The 15,802-nt window shown below is 45.0% G+C and overlaps 1 protein-coding gene across 1 annotated transcript in view; it reads right to left on the bottom strand.

The window, feature by feature from the left end:
• Positions 1-3,096: 3,096 nt before the first annotated feature.
• Positions 3,097-15,802, bottom strand: part of ADCY9 (adenylate cyclase 9) — a gene marked incomplete at its 5' end in the record, with an annotated part of 77,019 nt that continues 64,313 nt past the window's right edge. Inside the window, 4 exons of the mRNA XM_009868494.1 lie at positions 3,097-4,342; positions 9,656-9,697; positions 11,900-12,048; positions 15,072-15,231. Coding sequence (XP_009866796.1) covers positions 3,154-4,342; positions 9,656-9,697; positions 11,900-12,048; positions 15,072-15,231 — 1,540 coding nt within the window. The remainder of the gene's footprint in view (positions 4,343-9,655; positions 9,698-11,899; positions 12,049-15,071; positions 15,232-15,802) is intronic.

Below are 15,802 nucleotides of genomic sequence, written 5' to 3'. Positions count from 1 at the left end.
CTATGTTTTAGCCCGGAAATAACAGTACCCAAATAGTTTTTTTTGTAAAGCCCATGCTCTCCCCACCCACATTCTGTCAGGTCGAAATCCTCCTGCGCTTTGTACCAGGACATGGGAGAAACGAGGCAACTCCTTGCTCTGGGGAAAATCCCGCTCTCAGAACCACGCATCCAGAGCTTCGCTTCTTGATCTTGTTAGCGCCGCATTTAAAGAGAAGATGTAAAACCTCCGAAAGAAGACCTGCAGCCCTGGCCGTCGAACGCCTGCTGCTGCCCTGGTGGCGAGAAGCAAACAGGGTTGCTGCGAGTTACTCAACATTTTATGATTTTTTCTCCCACCTTCAGAGTTAAGGCAGAGTAACGGCGCCAGCAGTTCCTGGAGCAGAGAGCCCTTGATTTCAGAGCCCGCTAACGCTCCTGCTCTCAGTCATTTTATTTGCTTAGCGCCAACCACAAAAAGAAGCCCCGTTTTGGGGGGGTTTTTTTGTATTCTACCATTACCCAAAAGCCAGGCGAAGGCGGGCTCTGCAGGTCCAGGGTCTTGCTCCAGCCCCTTCTCGTTTCAGGGTTTAGTCACCGGGTGCGAACCTCTCGTAGGACACCGGAGGAGGGTTAGCGACCACCCAGTGCAAGAGAAAAGCCGTCCCCGCCTGAACTCCGCCGTTGCAAACAGCCGATCGATGGGAGAGAAACGCCGGGCAGAGCCGTCTATAAAATTGGGAGAAAGAAGTGGGAAGGGAGAAAGGCGCGAACACGGCAGCGAGACACTAGTGCCGCACCAGAAGGGCGTGTAAACAATTCCAGACCGCGCTAGCTCCTCTGCTGGAAAAGCAAAGCAATACTGACGCGCGCCAAAGCAAGACAAGAACCCCCAAAATGATTTCAAGAATACATTCTTCGGGTGCGAGAGGTATTTGCAGAATCATACGACCTGAAAGTAGTTGGAAGTGTAACCCACGACAGGGAAGGGAGGTGCGAGGGGGGCAGTTTTAATGGAGGGAGAAGGAAGGCTGCTGTAAAACCACACAGATAAAAACCTTGTGCTGACGGGCACCAGGAACAGCGCTCCAAGGGGCTACAGCAGCTGGGGCAGAAGGGTACGGGGGGATGAGCATCCTCCGGGGTTCTTTTTATGTGTGCTTGGCCGATTGAGCAAGTCAGATTAATTTTCAATAGCTTTCCTACCAGCCGCTATCTCGACGTGCATCAACGGCAGCTTTTGTGAGAAGGGTGTGCGGAGCCTTGTTCAACTAACCGGGACCCCGAAACCTCACGCATTTACATCTGGCAAAGGCTTCGAGGGCTCTGTGCTGACCACGGAGGGTAGATGGGTCCCAAAGAGTTGAAGAGGAACTTTACAACGTACGTACTTGTTACTCGAACCCCAGAACTCACACAGGGAATAAAAAGCATCATCAACACATTTTGCCTTTAGTTCAGATGGAAAGAAAGAATTAAAACCCGCACTGACATGCGGACAAGCACAGCGTTGCCTTTCACCAGCTCTTCCCTGGCTCGTGATCTTTCTTCAGGCATCGAAATTCTCTCGTTTTATTTGATGTCGCAAGGAGCTGGCTGAACTAGAACAGCGTTACCCAAAGTGGGGCATCAAATGTGAGCAGAGGAGGCGACGGACGCACACAGAGGGCAAACGGGTGTAAGTGTGAGGCCCCCGTCCCGCGGTTCCCTCCGTGTGAGCAGGCTCCCGTGCTCCCGCAGGTCTCCGCTCCCAGGGACCTGCACAGAGCCAGCTGCAGGACTGGGAAATTATTGTGCTTCTCAGCTCACCAGGAAGGATTCTCGTTCCCTATTCCTGCTTTCGGTGGCACGCAGGGAGCCCCCGCTACACGGTGTAGGGATGGAGGGGGGGAGAAAGAAAAATCCTGAAAGCTATTTGTGCAGCACCATTGGTTCAGTATGGAGGGAAGCTGGGATCCTCGGTTGCGTTTGGTGGCTTCGGAAGTTTCACCAGCCCGGAAACAAATATTGCCTAGGTAACGTCCTCACAGTGGTTGGTAGTTCAAAAGAGGCTGAAACACCGTCTTTATAACTCTTGTTCGACCAATTCACGATTCATCTCTCCTGAGCCCTTCCACACGCGCAAAATACCCCCCTCTCCAAACAACATCGAAACAGGAATAAAATAAATAAATAAATAAAGGCATTCCCAAAATGTTTATTTCGCTTTACTCTCTCTCTCTCCTCTCTCTTAAATCAGACCAGCTTAGAGATATCAACTTCACCTCCCTTCACAAATTCAGCTAGTGCCCGGAGTAACGTGAAACCACTTTTAGACTCGAAAGACCTGAATTGTAACACTCTTGTGGTCACTCGTCCGCTCCTGGAAACCCGTCCTGAGCGCTGGCGACATCCGAACCCTTATTCCAACTCCCACGTATCAGTAACTCATCGGCTATACGGAAAAAGAAGTGCACCCAAAGCACACAACGGCACGTTAAGGTCGAGGAAAGCATGGGTAAAGGAGAATAAAACGACAGCAGTTGTTCAGCCTACGCTAACTAAATGTTGAGCTGCTGCAGAACTCCTCCTCCAGCCCAACGCGAAGTCAACTTGTGTCCCCCCCTCCCCTCACCAAGACATTCTTTTGTGGTACGTTACTGGCACTTTACGTCAGTCTCATATGGTAGATACATGCACGTTTGTCTGTGTGTGTTTACATACAAAAGGTCTGATAAACAGTAAAACGTTGTTCAGAGAGATATAAAAAACCCAAGGAGTCGCATTAGCCAAAAAAAGTGTTTTGTGAGAAACGACAATAAAAATGATATAACCACAGCTTCTCTTCTCTTTAAAATTAGATAAATACCCAAAGCTATGATTTCACTTGGGGCCTCTGTACCTGGACAGGGAGTCCAATGGAGTATATCTGAAGGCACTTAATATCCTCTACTCAGCTGTAAGATGGTTGCACGGGGAGCTTGGGACCCTGGGACGTGATTTGGGGCATGGAGGAGGGAGATGGGATGGAAAACAAGCCCTGAAGAGCCGTGATCCACACAGCACCGGGCGCCGAAATGAAAACAAACGTACAACCCAGGCGTCGAGAAGGTCTCTCTTGAAAAAAGAAAACTGCCACTTGCAAATGTCTCGGTGTTTCTAGGGACAGAGCACTTCATGCAACTCCGACAGCGCATCATACGCTCTTAGAGATATTTAGCTTTGTCAGTTCGTTCACCTCCTCAGGTCCCGCTTCCTCGCAGTCAGTCTTCTCTGCGGCTTTGCCAAACCTGCACTTCTCCTCTGCTTTCACCACGTCTTTCTGGAGCTTCTTGGCAGAAGGAAGGATGTCCTTGGTTTCCGAGCTATCTGTGCCCTGGGCTGTCTTATCAGAATTCTGTACAGAAGGCACCAGGTTGGCAATCTCGTCCGTCGGAGATCGCCCAATGCTGCCGTCCACTTGAACCCGAATGTCTGGCGAGATGGACAACTGGTGATGTGGCACGATGCCATTGTCCATGCATTTCGGGTAAAGGTAGGTCTTCATCTGACCTTTGCCCTTCACGTTGACCGTCCCCCTGTAGTCAAAGTCATACCCCATCTTGCTGAGGATGCGGTAGCTCTCCTCACTCACCTGTATACGGCACTCGACGCCGGTGGTGTCCATCCTGCTGGCGATGTTCACCGTGTCCCCCCAGATGTCGTAGAGCAGCTTGGTGGTGCCGATGACGCCGGCGGTGAGGGGCCCGTGGTTAAAGCCGATCCTCAGCTTAAAATTGAACCACAGCATGTTGTTGTTGAAGTCGTCCACCACTCGCATCATTTCTTTGGCAAATTCGAAAAGGGTCTGCAGGTGTCCGTGGGGGTGGTTGCTGTCCTGACACTGCGAGGTGTTCAGGCCCGAAGCGGCCATGTAGGTGGCCCCGATCGTTTTGATTTTCTCGATGCTGCCGTAATGCGGTTTGCTCAGCAGCTCGTCGAAATCCCCAATCAATTCATTCAGGACTCTGTAACACTCTTTGCCCCCTTCGTAGTTCTCTTCATAGAACTCGCTGAAGTTAACGATGCTCGCAAAGATCACCCCACCGCTGTCGTGGTTCTTGGAGTAGCTCTGGGAAACCTTCAGCTGCTCGGCCACGTGGTACGGAATAATGTTGCGCAGCAGCCAGTCGGCTTGATCCCTCATGCTCTGAATTTTGGTGCGATGAAGATCGGCCTCCACATCTCCGTGGTAGTGGAGACGGTAACTGACCTCAAACTCTCGGTTCAGAAACCAGACCAGGAGGAGCAGAAGGAAGGAAACCAAAATCACCTCCTGACCGATCAGGTCTGCAGGTCTCTTCACATCGTCTGGTATCGAGCTGTTGCACGGACTCTTTCTGGAGCTGGAAGCAGAAGAAAGGGAAGAGCATTAAAGGGGCACTTAAAAACACAGAGTTAAGGCTCCGTGCTTTCTGCTCTGTAGTTCAAAGCCTTCTGCTAGAAAAAGAAGTATAGGAAGCGTACGTTACATACCAAATTGTAAAATGTGCTTCAATGATTGCTCTCACGAATAATAATTAATTCCATTCTTTAACTTACCGAGTACTTCCTTAAAGAGACATCATCAGGTTCAGCAACACAGAAACTGCCCAGCCTTTACAGGAGCCCTGTTTTAAGGACTTCACCATGGAAACAGTTATCGTTATAGCTAAATGTATAACTAAAAGCATGACACATAAACATGTACATAAAAACGCACCTCGGTGTGTGTGTTTGGATGTTTGTGTGCAAAATACGTCTGCACAGCGAGCACGCGTGCCTGAGTATTTTGGAATTTACCTTCTTTTGTGCTACCTCTAATATTCAGAAATACCTGCTTTACACTCCTAGTGCCTTTCCCTTGTGTCCTCGACAAGGACCTTAGCAGTGTCCTTTACTGGTTTTGGGAGAAGATAACCCTGTATGAGACACTTCATGGAGAACTGCATGAAAGTTAAGAACACGGAGCTCTGGGCTGGTATCTTTTGTACGTTATAACCGCCAAAGCTTTTTATGGTGGAGTCAGAAAGCTTCTCAAAGTGCCAAGATTAAGAGGGGGGGAGAAAAAAAAAAATAATTTGTGTCTCACATAGATGGAGAGTAATATTTCAAATGCTTTTGACAATTTGTCGACTGCCTGTGCAGATTATGAAGCACTGATGGAGCACATTTCCAGTGCCAAACCGCCCTTACCGCGGAGACATCTGCAGCCTACATTCTTGGCTTTCTGGAGAGATGCAAAGACACAAATTTAATCTGACACCACCTATGCAATCCTAGAAATGAAGTCTAAATCCAGACAGATTGGCATGCAGTGATTTCTGGAGTCACTTAACTGTATTTTTTTTTTCCCCTATAAAATTATGCCAAAGCTTAAGATTTGATATGAGCAGACACATGCCGAACTTTTTCAAAGTCAGGAGATGGTTTGCTATGGGAAACCATCACATCAACCTTTCTCCTCAAAAAACAGAAATGCAATCCGTATCTCGGTGTCTGTCTGTACTTCTCCTATGAAGGTACGTTGGCAAAAGAGATTAAAACTCAAAGCACAACTGCCGCAACAGTTCAAGATGAGAAGACTAAATTTATTTCTGTAGCACGTGAAAACATTTCTAAGTGCAATTTGCTTCTCTGTGTCCATGCAGGACGTGTTTGCACCGCTGAAATCGAGGCAGACGTTTCAGCACCTGAGCTGTATTATGGACCTGGTTTCTTTTTCTGATTTTAATTCCCTAATATCTGATTGACAGAATAGTGTGATGAAGCAGAAACACAGCCCAGTTGTGAAACAGCCGGATGTACGCAATCTAAGAAAACATTTGTACGAGCCACAGTCTTTTTTATGTCTATTAACTTTCATCATAATAAGACTACAGCAAAAAAAGTTTCACCTAAGTGAAATATTTAGAATAGAGAGCTCACAAGTTGAATTTCACATTAAAGATAAGACTGCCTACTATGTTGGGAATTATTCCTTTTGTTTTCAATCATAAATATACTCCTCCCCAGAGAACTGAAGGAATATTTACTTTTATTGGTTAGATACTAAAAAAAAAACCCGAGGAGGAAGAATGAAAGGAGGAGATTACTTCCAACTCACAGAGTAGGTCCCTACAATCAGGTTCCTGTAATTGCTGGCATGTTGCTGTACTGAGAGTCTTCCCTTTCTTCCTTACAACTACTTTCCTCAACAGAACCTCTGTTATGAGTCTATTCATGTTCTCCCTAGTAAGACAAGTCAGAGACTAAGACGCAGGCTAAGTTATTAACAGCTATGAGTAGTGACAATTCCTGAATTACAATCCCTGCTACCTGCTTTCCAGGCAGCAAAACACCCTTCCAGTTCAATGGGCTGATAAAACAAAACGATGGAGGAGATTAGTAAGAGAAAAGATCTAAGAAAATAAATAAGGCTGGAATGAATCTCGGTTAAGGAGCACAATCCAGGTTCTTCTCAGAAGAATTAATTATTTTCCATATTCTTGCGAGAAGAGATCTGCTAGAGGATCCGAGCAGTGACATGTTACTCCTTTGAGAGTGTGATCCCGACGATCTGCGTTAACACCAAACACCCCTGCCGCAGGGATTTATTTCAGTCATTAAAGGCTTTCTATTTACTGTTTGTTACAAAATACCCCTCAGAGTACTTGAGCTCCTCTTAAAAGCATTAAGCAAGCCCCGCAAATTTTACGTGACAGAAAGTCGCGAGATCTGCCTTTTAAGAAGAAACTGCTGCCTCCCCTTCACCGCTCCTGCAGGACCGGCGTCTGCGAGCTCTCAATCATCTCCTCCAGCGCCGGCCTGACCTTCTTTCCCACGTGGGCGTGCAACCTTAGAGATCTGCGTGCGAAACGAGTGACTCACTTGCAAGCTGACCTGATTTCATTAATAAGGTAATGGGTTAGTATCTCAAAAAGGAAGGCGCAGTCTTTTCTCCAGAGCAGGCGGTTTTTTGCTCACGATGCGGCCGCTACAAGCGGGAGTACAAAAAGCCATGCTGCCAGCCCCAAGGAGGGAGCAATTACATCTTACTCATTTGGAAATCCAATTTCTGGATGTTGCAGCAACCAGCAGCCTACACAGCTATAAATCAAAGCAAAGAGGACCTGAAGCTACCCTTCATAATGAGAAAACACCAAACCCCACACCTGTAACAGAAAGGATCACGTCTCCCCACACGTTTTTAAAGTCTGCTGCAGCAGAAAATTCATTTTAAATACCAGTCAAATTGAAATCTTAAGCTGCCAGTGCTCCTTTAACTCAAACTGGTGAAGTGCTTCCTGGCACAGCCCTAACTATTAACTTGGCATCTTCATCGAGGCTGCGTGTCGAATATGGAACGAGCGAGAGCTCCGGAGACAGAATCTCCATTGGCTTGATCGCAAATCATAAAGATAATGGCTTTCCACTTATAAAGATTTTTGGAAAGCCATTTTTGCTTCTGAGCCAGTTACCCATGTTTGGATTTGGATATCTTGCTATATTTAAAGAGGATGCATGCCTGCTAAATCTTAAAAAAGAAAGCAATGGCAGAACGGTGAGGAGAGGGAAATCAAGCTGCTGCTTTCGATGAAGGACATGTAGTGGATGCATAAAAAAACCCCAACCCAGCCTATCATCAAGTGATTTTAGTCTTCCACCTCAAGTGGCCTATTGCTGCCCCTCCTCGAGCGGTCGCAAACCAGGAAATGACACACCCCCTACCTGCTCTGAGGTAAGAAATGAATGAAAACGAGAAATATTTCCTGCTTAAAAGACGAAGCTTGTGGTCGTATCTCTTCTGGCCTGAAGAACTGGTCTGTCTGGGAAACAAGGTGGATTCCACATTTTGATTTACTGAGCCTAGCGTGGACAATCTGGAGGTGAACTCCGTGCTAAGACTTAATTGCCAGTACTAGTATCTCTCTTCTCATGCAACATTAACGATTATCTCAATTCTTGATCACGGAAAGGGAATAACCTCATTAAAGGCACGCAAAACAATTAAGTTTGTTTGACCCAGGAAAAGCTTTCGTGCTGATTGGGTTGAGTAAAGAACCTTTATAAAAAAACCAACCAAACAGATAACTTTAGCAGGAAAAGCAAAACGAAGTTTGTCAAGACAAGGGAAATTCGACTTTTTTTCAGTCCCTCACCAGGAAAAAAGGGAAATTCTGTCTGCCCACAACTCTAGAAATGTGGTATACGATAATATACACTAAAGACAAGCCCAATTCTGATGCAAATTAATGGTAGAACCAGAATAAGATTAACTCTTAGTTCTCTCTTTTGTCTTCCAGTGCTCAGAAGAATTGGGTGAATTTACAGGTTTGGGCAGCTGCAGATCAGCAGAGCCTGGCCTGTTAAAAGATCCTGTTGGACAAACATAATTTCTGCATTAAAACAGGGACAGTGACCAACTAATGTGACACACCTGCCGCCAACACATGGAAAGGGCAGCGCGACGCACTATTAACTCACGCGTGACACACACACGTTTTTCCTCGACCAAGTGACAAGACAAACACAAATTCAGTACGATTCATTAAAAAAAATAAAATAAAAAAAAAGATGAAGTTCAGAGATGTTTAATGAGCGAGATATTTTGGTCGCTGCCTTATTCGGCATTTAAATCTCGGGCTAGGATTTGCGACGCAGGCGGAGCGCTCCATGCCTGCTTCCAGTAACATCTCCCGCAGGGGTTGGGTTCTTACCCATTCTCACCTTTACCTGCCACGACCTAAAAAACCGTTAGATATGCCTGGAAGAAAAATATTTGCATGCAAACAACGCACGATAGCCGACTTTTGGACAGATTTCTAATACATGATGATGCAGAAATTGAACGGAAGACCAGGTGTCAATTATTGAAGGCCTGATGAATTATTTACGAGTGATTAGCTGCAGGTCAGGAGCCTGCCAAGCTGGTGTCGGCGCGGGGTGAGACGTTTGTAATTCTGAGCAGCACAGAAGGTTTGGTGATGCCACAAACTCAGAATAAACCACTAAGGATCCTAAACCAGGCTAATCCATAAGGCATTACTTCCCGTGATCACCATGCTTTAATGTTTCGCACGTTGTCTTTTCAGTGTTTTAGTTCACAAAAAAAAAAATCAAGCTGTCTCTGCTCTTTTGGCTTTTCCACTCTGGATTTAGTGAATTGGAATTCTGTTAGGAAAATCATGAATTAAAGCCATACAAAAAGCAAAATCCATACTTAAATAAACCCTCCAAACCATAAACCAACATAAAACCTCAATGCTGTAGCAAGGGCTAACATCTCGGTGAATAAATACCTAACATGAAAGCACAGTTACCATCTCTCTGTAGTTGAAAAAACCGCACGTATTCTATCACAGTGCTCATGTAGATGACTTTTTGTGGAAAGTAATTCTGTTTGGATTTTCGATTTTATGTAGCTCCTCCATAATTCTATTTCCTCAACGTCGAATTTAAAAAGAAAACAGCATTCCGCAACTCGCTGACTGCAGCATCAGCTCTCTGATGTGCTTTGGTCACACCCAAGTCCTCTGTGAAGGAAATTAAGTACATGAGGAGCTTGAAGACGACTTGCTGAACCAATTCGTTGTATTCCTAAGAGTATTACTGTGGATGTAAAGTTTTTGCTACATTTCATTGACTGAAAATGTTTCTACCCTTAAATATAAAGGCGGTAATTTTATATAAAAGCTTACCTGAAGTTCTGTGCCAAATCTGGATGAAAAGTTTCCCCGGAGCTGAAATAAAAAATACTAATATTGATTTCAGAAGGAAAGTTAAAGCAATAAACAAAGCACCCTGCAAGAACATCAGACAGAACTTTAAGCTTTTCTGTTCTGTGCACCGTAGGACCAATAATTGGATCCCACCCTCGATCAGCTTCCGACAAACTTGGTTTGAACCTGACTTATTTGCACTGTTTTGCTTGGAAGAAGCAATGAAAGACGCAAACACCTCTGAAGGGCAACACTGATGATAGCGCGGTGAAGGTGATGCCTGGAACAAGGAATTGTCAAGCAATCCAATCTTACCTCGGAAACACTGAAAAGCAATTTCAGAACTCTAAAACCTAGTTATGCCTTTGTTTTATCTGACTGCCCAATACAAAGATTTAAAAAAGAAACCCACACAAAGAAATCCCAATGCCTCCCAAAACAAACAAAATATCCCCCAAAGAAATATAAAGTCTATTTTTGAAAATGCTCTTGCAGAAAGTACGTAAATAGTTCAAGCATTTTTGGTGTTTATTTGCATTACAATTTCTCTGCCGCAATCAAACACCACCATCCTCAGGATTAGCTACTTTTGGAAAAAGAAGTAAAGAAATCTGCAGAATGGATTTGCCTGTGATGCATACAAACCTCTAATTTCCATTGTGACAAAAAAATAAATATTATCCAGACTACTGCTAAGGGATGACTAAAAAAAGTTACTATTAGCCAGCAAAAGTTATGGTTCCCCGTAATTCAACCTGTATCACTTTTCTTCACAGTCAATTCTACATATCACTTTTTGAGATTCCCCCATTGAACACTTTGATCTATGACTTTAAGTATTTTATTTTTTAAAAGATTACATACTTTGCCCATCAATAGTCACTGCTAAACAAACCACAGGTGACAATCTGCTATTTCATTAGCAAAATTTCTCATTTCTTTGCCATTTGTACCATCTGCCCTTGAGGAGCCAGCAGAAAGCCGACGCTATGAAACGCGAGGAGGTCTCCACCTCTCTGCCTGGGAACAGCCCCGTAACAATGTTGAAAAATCCCAAGTTTTGTGCCTTTCCTTCTGCACAGTCTTAGAACAGAGCTTATGCACCTGAAGCAGCATCTCGTTCCGCCAGGCCACCTCCGTGCAGACACGCTGGCACGTAGGAGCGGCAGGAACTTTGCGGGGCCGGGTGGGAGAGTCGCTAAGGAATCAAGAAATGGCTTGTTTGCTCCTCGCAGACCTCCTCAAGGAACCAAACCTGGGCATGACTCGTCCATGGGGCTGATGGCCAAGTGGTGAAAGCATTGGGGTTACGAAGGGAAAAGCCAATGGGTGGTAAATTGGGTTTTATCCCCTTGTCTTTTTTCTTTTTTTTTTTAAATTCCATCAAGATTGAGACCTCTGAAGATACTTGAAGAAAGGATTAAAAGCTAAATACGCAAGACACGTCTCTGCAAACTTTTCAGTTTGTTTATTGTGTTTTGGGGTTTTTTTTGTGTAAGTTTGTCACCGTATGATTCAGCAGACCTCTGAAGAAGGGACAGGAACTGGAATAATCCAGCGTAACAACTCCTCACAAAGTCCGCGCTGTGCTCAGGGTGCCCAAGGCTACGATATTTCTTAAGCCCCTGAGAAGTGCAAGTTGATTATAAAATTTTGGCAAGAGGAGAGGATGGCTGGAAGGTCTCCCTTGACTCTCTTGGCAAGAAAAGAGAAGGAGAATACTGCAAACAAGTTCTCCTGTGGGGAAAGTCGCTTATCAGAGAAAAAAAATTAAAAGCCTTAAGGTTATCGCACAGAAACTGTATTTAACTTGATTTCTCTGGTTGCTGTCTTGCAGTGTCCTCTGAAAAGGCAGGAAAGTGAGAAAGGAAACAGGGTATTAGTATCCTATTAAATCTAAGCACCTGCCTTCCACAACAGAAAATTTCTCGAGGTGAGGAGACACTGTTCCTAAGGGCAAAAAAATAAATCCAGAGGGGTGTGGGAGAATGACTGGGCTCTCTGGCACCACCACATTGCCTCAGGTATTGTCCTGAAATCATTCAATAGAATAAAAACCAAACCAAAAAAAACCCTGCAGAGTTCTTCCCGAATAAAATTACCAGATCTGAGATGTAGATATTAAAATCTCACGTATTAGACTCTTACTTCGCCAGCGGAGAAAACTCAAATTCGTTCATCTAGAAAACACATTTGTGTGAGCGCTAAGGGTGCGATGCTCACCTGTCTGGGCACAAGGAGACGTAGAGCAGGATGAGCAGCACTGCTCCTACTACGGTCGCCAGCAGAGATCTCATCCAGGAGCTAAGCTGGCAGAAGTTACAGTACTGCACCATGGTGATCAGAATGGCACAACACATAAACATGGTGTACTGCAAACAGAGAGAGAGAGCACGAGTTAGCTTCTTCCCGCTGACCGGAGCCCTCCTGCCCGTCAACACCAGCGTCAATTAAAGATGCTGCGATGCAGAAGAAATTTCGGCCGCGTTACGGGCACAGCAAGTCGTCCCTCCCAGCGGCTGCAGCGGGAGGCGGCACTTGAAGACGGAGGTTTTCCCTTCAAAGAGCAAGAAAACTTTTAGCGCAGGTAGCTCGTCCCCATTCTCCCTAAGTAGAGTTCGGCTTTAGCCCATCACACAGCCGTTATTTCGGTCGTTTTCAACGCCTTCAGCTTACCTTTGCAAAAAAATCACAGTGTCTCTTCTTATGAAAAAAAAGAAGAAAAAGAAAAAAGGTAGACATTCATGGATACCTTCTCTCAGGTTCTGGGGTTAAACCCACTCTGTTTTAAACCAAACGTCAAAATTCCACTGCGCTGAAAATACAGACGACATTCACCCTCAGAGACCTCACCCAACTGCCTACTTGAAAAAAACACTTCTCGGAAGATGCTATCGTACTGGCCAGCAACAGGTGAATTCAAATAAGAAAAAGGCCTGGTTTGATCTCAAAAGGCAAGTATCAGCCGTTGTTGACCGATGCTTGGTAATACCACCATCTGCGCCGATTTGAAAGGACAATTTTAGATTTTCTGCTCCCAATGCCCTATCTCAAAAAACCTTTCCCGTTCTACATCTTTACTGGATAAATAAAAGGAAGTGCAGAACAGATATATCGCCCAGCATGTCTCTATCTCCCCGAGACACAACTTTGCAGTGGTCAAAATTCTCAAGCTGATGCACAAATTTTGGTTTTATCAAGAACATTCAAGACCATCCAAGGTAAAACAGAGCCTCACACTGCACTAAGGAGTTCTGTTCCAGCTACCTAGTGCATTCTGCAGTATCAAATGATCGCGCTCTCTCATTTTAAATTACAGCTGAAGTGCAGAGACTGCAGATTAGCAGCCCTGTAGCATAACAAACAAGCGTGCGATTCAGAAGTAGACACAGCGTACGGGGAAAAAAAGCCTTACATAATTTACCATTTTTAAACCACAAGCACAGTTGTTGGTTTGTTTTCAGTTTTTTTCAATGGCTCAAAAATGCATAAAAGGAATTTCAGAAGTGTCCATTAAAAAACCCTCATAATTTAAACTTACTTTTTTCCCCCCATTTCAGGTCTCCTAAAGTGGCAGAGCACTGGTTCTCACTCCAAGTGATGCCCCAGCACGAAGCCAGCCTATAGAGGGTCAGTAAGTGCTGTGTTTTACTATGTATGCATGGCTTTGGAAAGTTTTTTTTTTTAGTTATTATCATTTATTTACTTCATCACCGATGTTATCAATTTTGATTTTAATTATTTTATATCCAGGGAGGGTATAAAATGCTATGAGTGGAAAAAAAAACTTCGCAAAACCATGTCATAGTAAAATATGACACTTACCTGACCCTCTATAGATTAACTCCATTTCCTAGAGCTTCCAATGAATAGCTGAAACACTGAGCACAAGACGAGTTGGGACATCTCTTGGAGAGTGAGCCAACAACCCTGCGACTCTGGAGGACCTGCAAGAGGAAAGAAAGCAACGTTCACTCAGTTTGGTGGTGAACACCACTGTCCTCCTGCTGCTGCCTGAACAGGTCTTGAGAATACGTTAATGAAATGATTCTTCCGACATTTTTAGACATTCGGAGAGATGATCAAGGATGGTGATGACCAGGGTGACAGAAAAATCAATGGGCAGATTTGAAGGTTTGCAGTTCCCTTCAGCTTACTAGCGGTCATGAGGGAGGAAGACCACCATTAAGCTGGAAAAAAACCCAGTTACAGCTTAAAAATAGTTAACTAGCATTCACAAAATGTAAAGGCTGCGGAATGATTTTTAAACACGGGAAATTAAGCGTATCAAATACACTCTTCTGTGACTGGGATAACCATTGAATCTATGTTTAAATCAGATGGGAGCGCTCGTTCCCCCGGAACAAACACTTCCCAACACCCAGTAATAAATGGTGACAGGAAGGACAAAGAGGATCTGGTCGTTACGTGTGTCTAGGGCCCTGAAATAGCACGAGATCTGTGAAACAGAATTCCCTGAACACCTTGGAAAGGAAAGATTGTACGCTGTGCTGCATAAGAGAAACTTGCAGAAAACAAACTACCATCTTGGATTCCAGTCCGCTTCATTTACAAACAGTTTTGAAGCATTGATTTTACGCTTGAGCTGTCTTTAAATTAAACTATTCTTCCTCCTCCTCCTCAATATTTAACCCTAGTTCTTCCCTTTCTGGATGTTTTTAATAAAGGAGACAAATCCCCTGTGGACCTTTCTGGGGCTGGGCTAAAATGGCCAATTTCTTTCTATCCATTTGCAGACAACAGCTCTTGCATTCCTTTAACCCTTCCTGCCCCTTGCAGAGTCATCGTTTCTAGGTGCTGAGAGGTCTGTCCTGTGAGCTTCTCTGCAAAGGAAAAACACCCTCCACCAACACCACTCTCACTGTCAAGATTCACTAACGTGCAGGCAAAGTTCCTAAGTATATGCAGCATCCCTGACTACAAACTCTATCGAAACCAGAAGGAATGCCATGAAAAGCCTGAGATACGCTACTTGTATTATCCAGAATAAACACCTGCAGAAGCGTTTGATCTAAAAAAACCCCACCCCACCAAACAAAACAATCAAAAGCGGGTGTGGGTGTCCCTGCTGATGGCAGGTAGGTTGGAACTAGATGATCTTTAGGGTCCCTTCCAACCCAAACCATTCCAGGATTCTGTGTAGGCAGGCATTTTTAGGTATCCCTCTCCTCTTTCGTGTGAGAGCTTTCAAACAAGCAAGTGGCTGTATTTAGATAACAAACAAGGCATTTCGTCACACACACGAGCCCTATCCCTCCAAGGGATCTGTACCAAGCAGATCTAAAGCATGAAGGAGGTGAAGGAAGACACGGGCAAGCAACAAGCTTTGCTAGATCCAAAGCGTCAGATTACGAAACAGAGTTCGACAACTTACATGTATATTTGTTTCAAAATCAGAGGTGAAGTGTGAAAAAACTGCAAGAGCTGGGAGAGAAACCAGGATCGCACCGAAAAAATGTCGAGGCAGCCAACCAGATATCACCTCCAGGAGACGCTTGGTGCAAGTCATCACCTCCTCCAGGAAGAACGCCATCCTGGAACAAAGGAAAGCACAGATCCAGGCACTCAGTTGAGACCATCACCTTCAGACATCTAATTTACCTGTAACAATCTGACTCTGAATCCTTCCCTTAGACTGTCTGAGCAATCGCAGCACGTTACATGTTGTAGCACCTGTGGGTAATTTCAGGAAATAATCCACATTTGCGGAAAGGCGAGTGGCTGTTTGCTCCGGCAATCGAGTGTCAGCAAAGCTGGGGGAGAGCAGGTGGGATGGCGGGCTTTGAGAAAACAAATTGAAATCCAAATTTCTCTTACTTGGAGAGTAAGCAGTGGGAAAGGCTTGTCTTCATTCGTATGTACTTAGACTTAATGGAGGTGAATATATATAAATAATATTTTAAATTGTACCAGAAGCATTCAAAAAGCAGGGCTGCATACCTGCTGAGAGAGACCGCGCAACTGTGCTGCAGCTGAAACCAGTTCTCCCAGTTACAACCACCCAGACCCCTTCATTAGGGAAGGGGTGCGTGGGCTGGGAGCTGGCACCCTCAGCAGGGCGCGGGGCCCCGGGGAGCCGTCGGGATGAGTGGCTCACCGGGGGCC

Source organism: Apaloderma vittatum, unplaced genomic scaffold (genome assembly GCF_000703405.1).
Source record: "Apaloderma vittatum isolate BGI_N311 unplaced genomic scaffold, ASM70340v1 scaffold28574, whole genome shotgun sequence".
NCBI classification, from domain to species: domain Eukaryota; kingdom Metazoa; phylum Chordata; class Aves; order Trogoniformes; family Trogonidae; genus Apaloderma; species Apaloderma vittatum.
The sequence above is the reverse complement of the archived record's forward strand: the minus strand, read 5'-3'. Positions and strand labels throughout refer to the sequence as shown.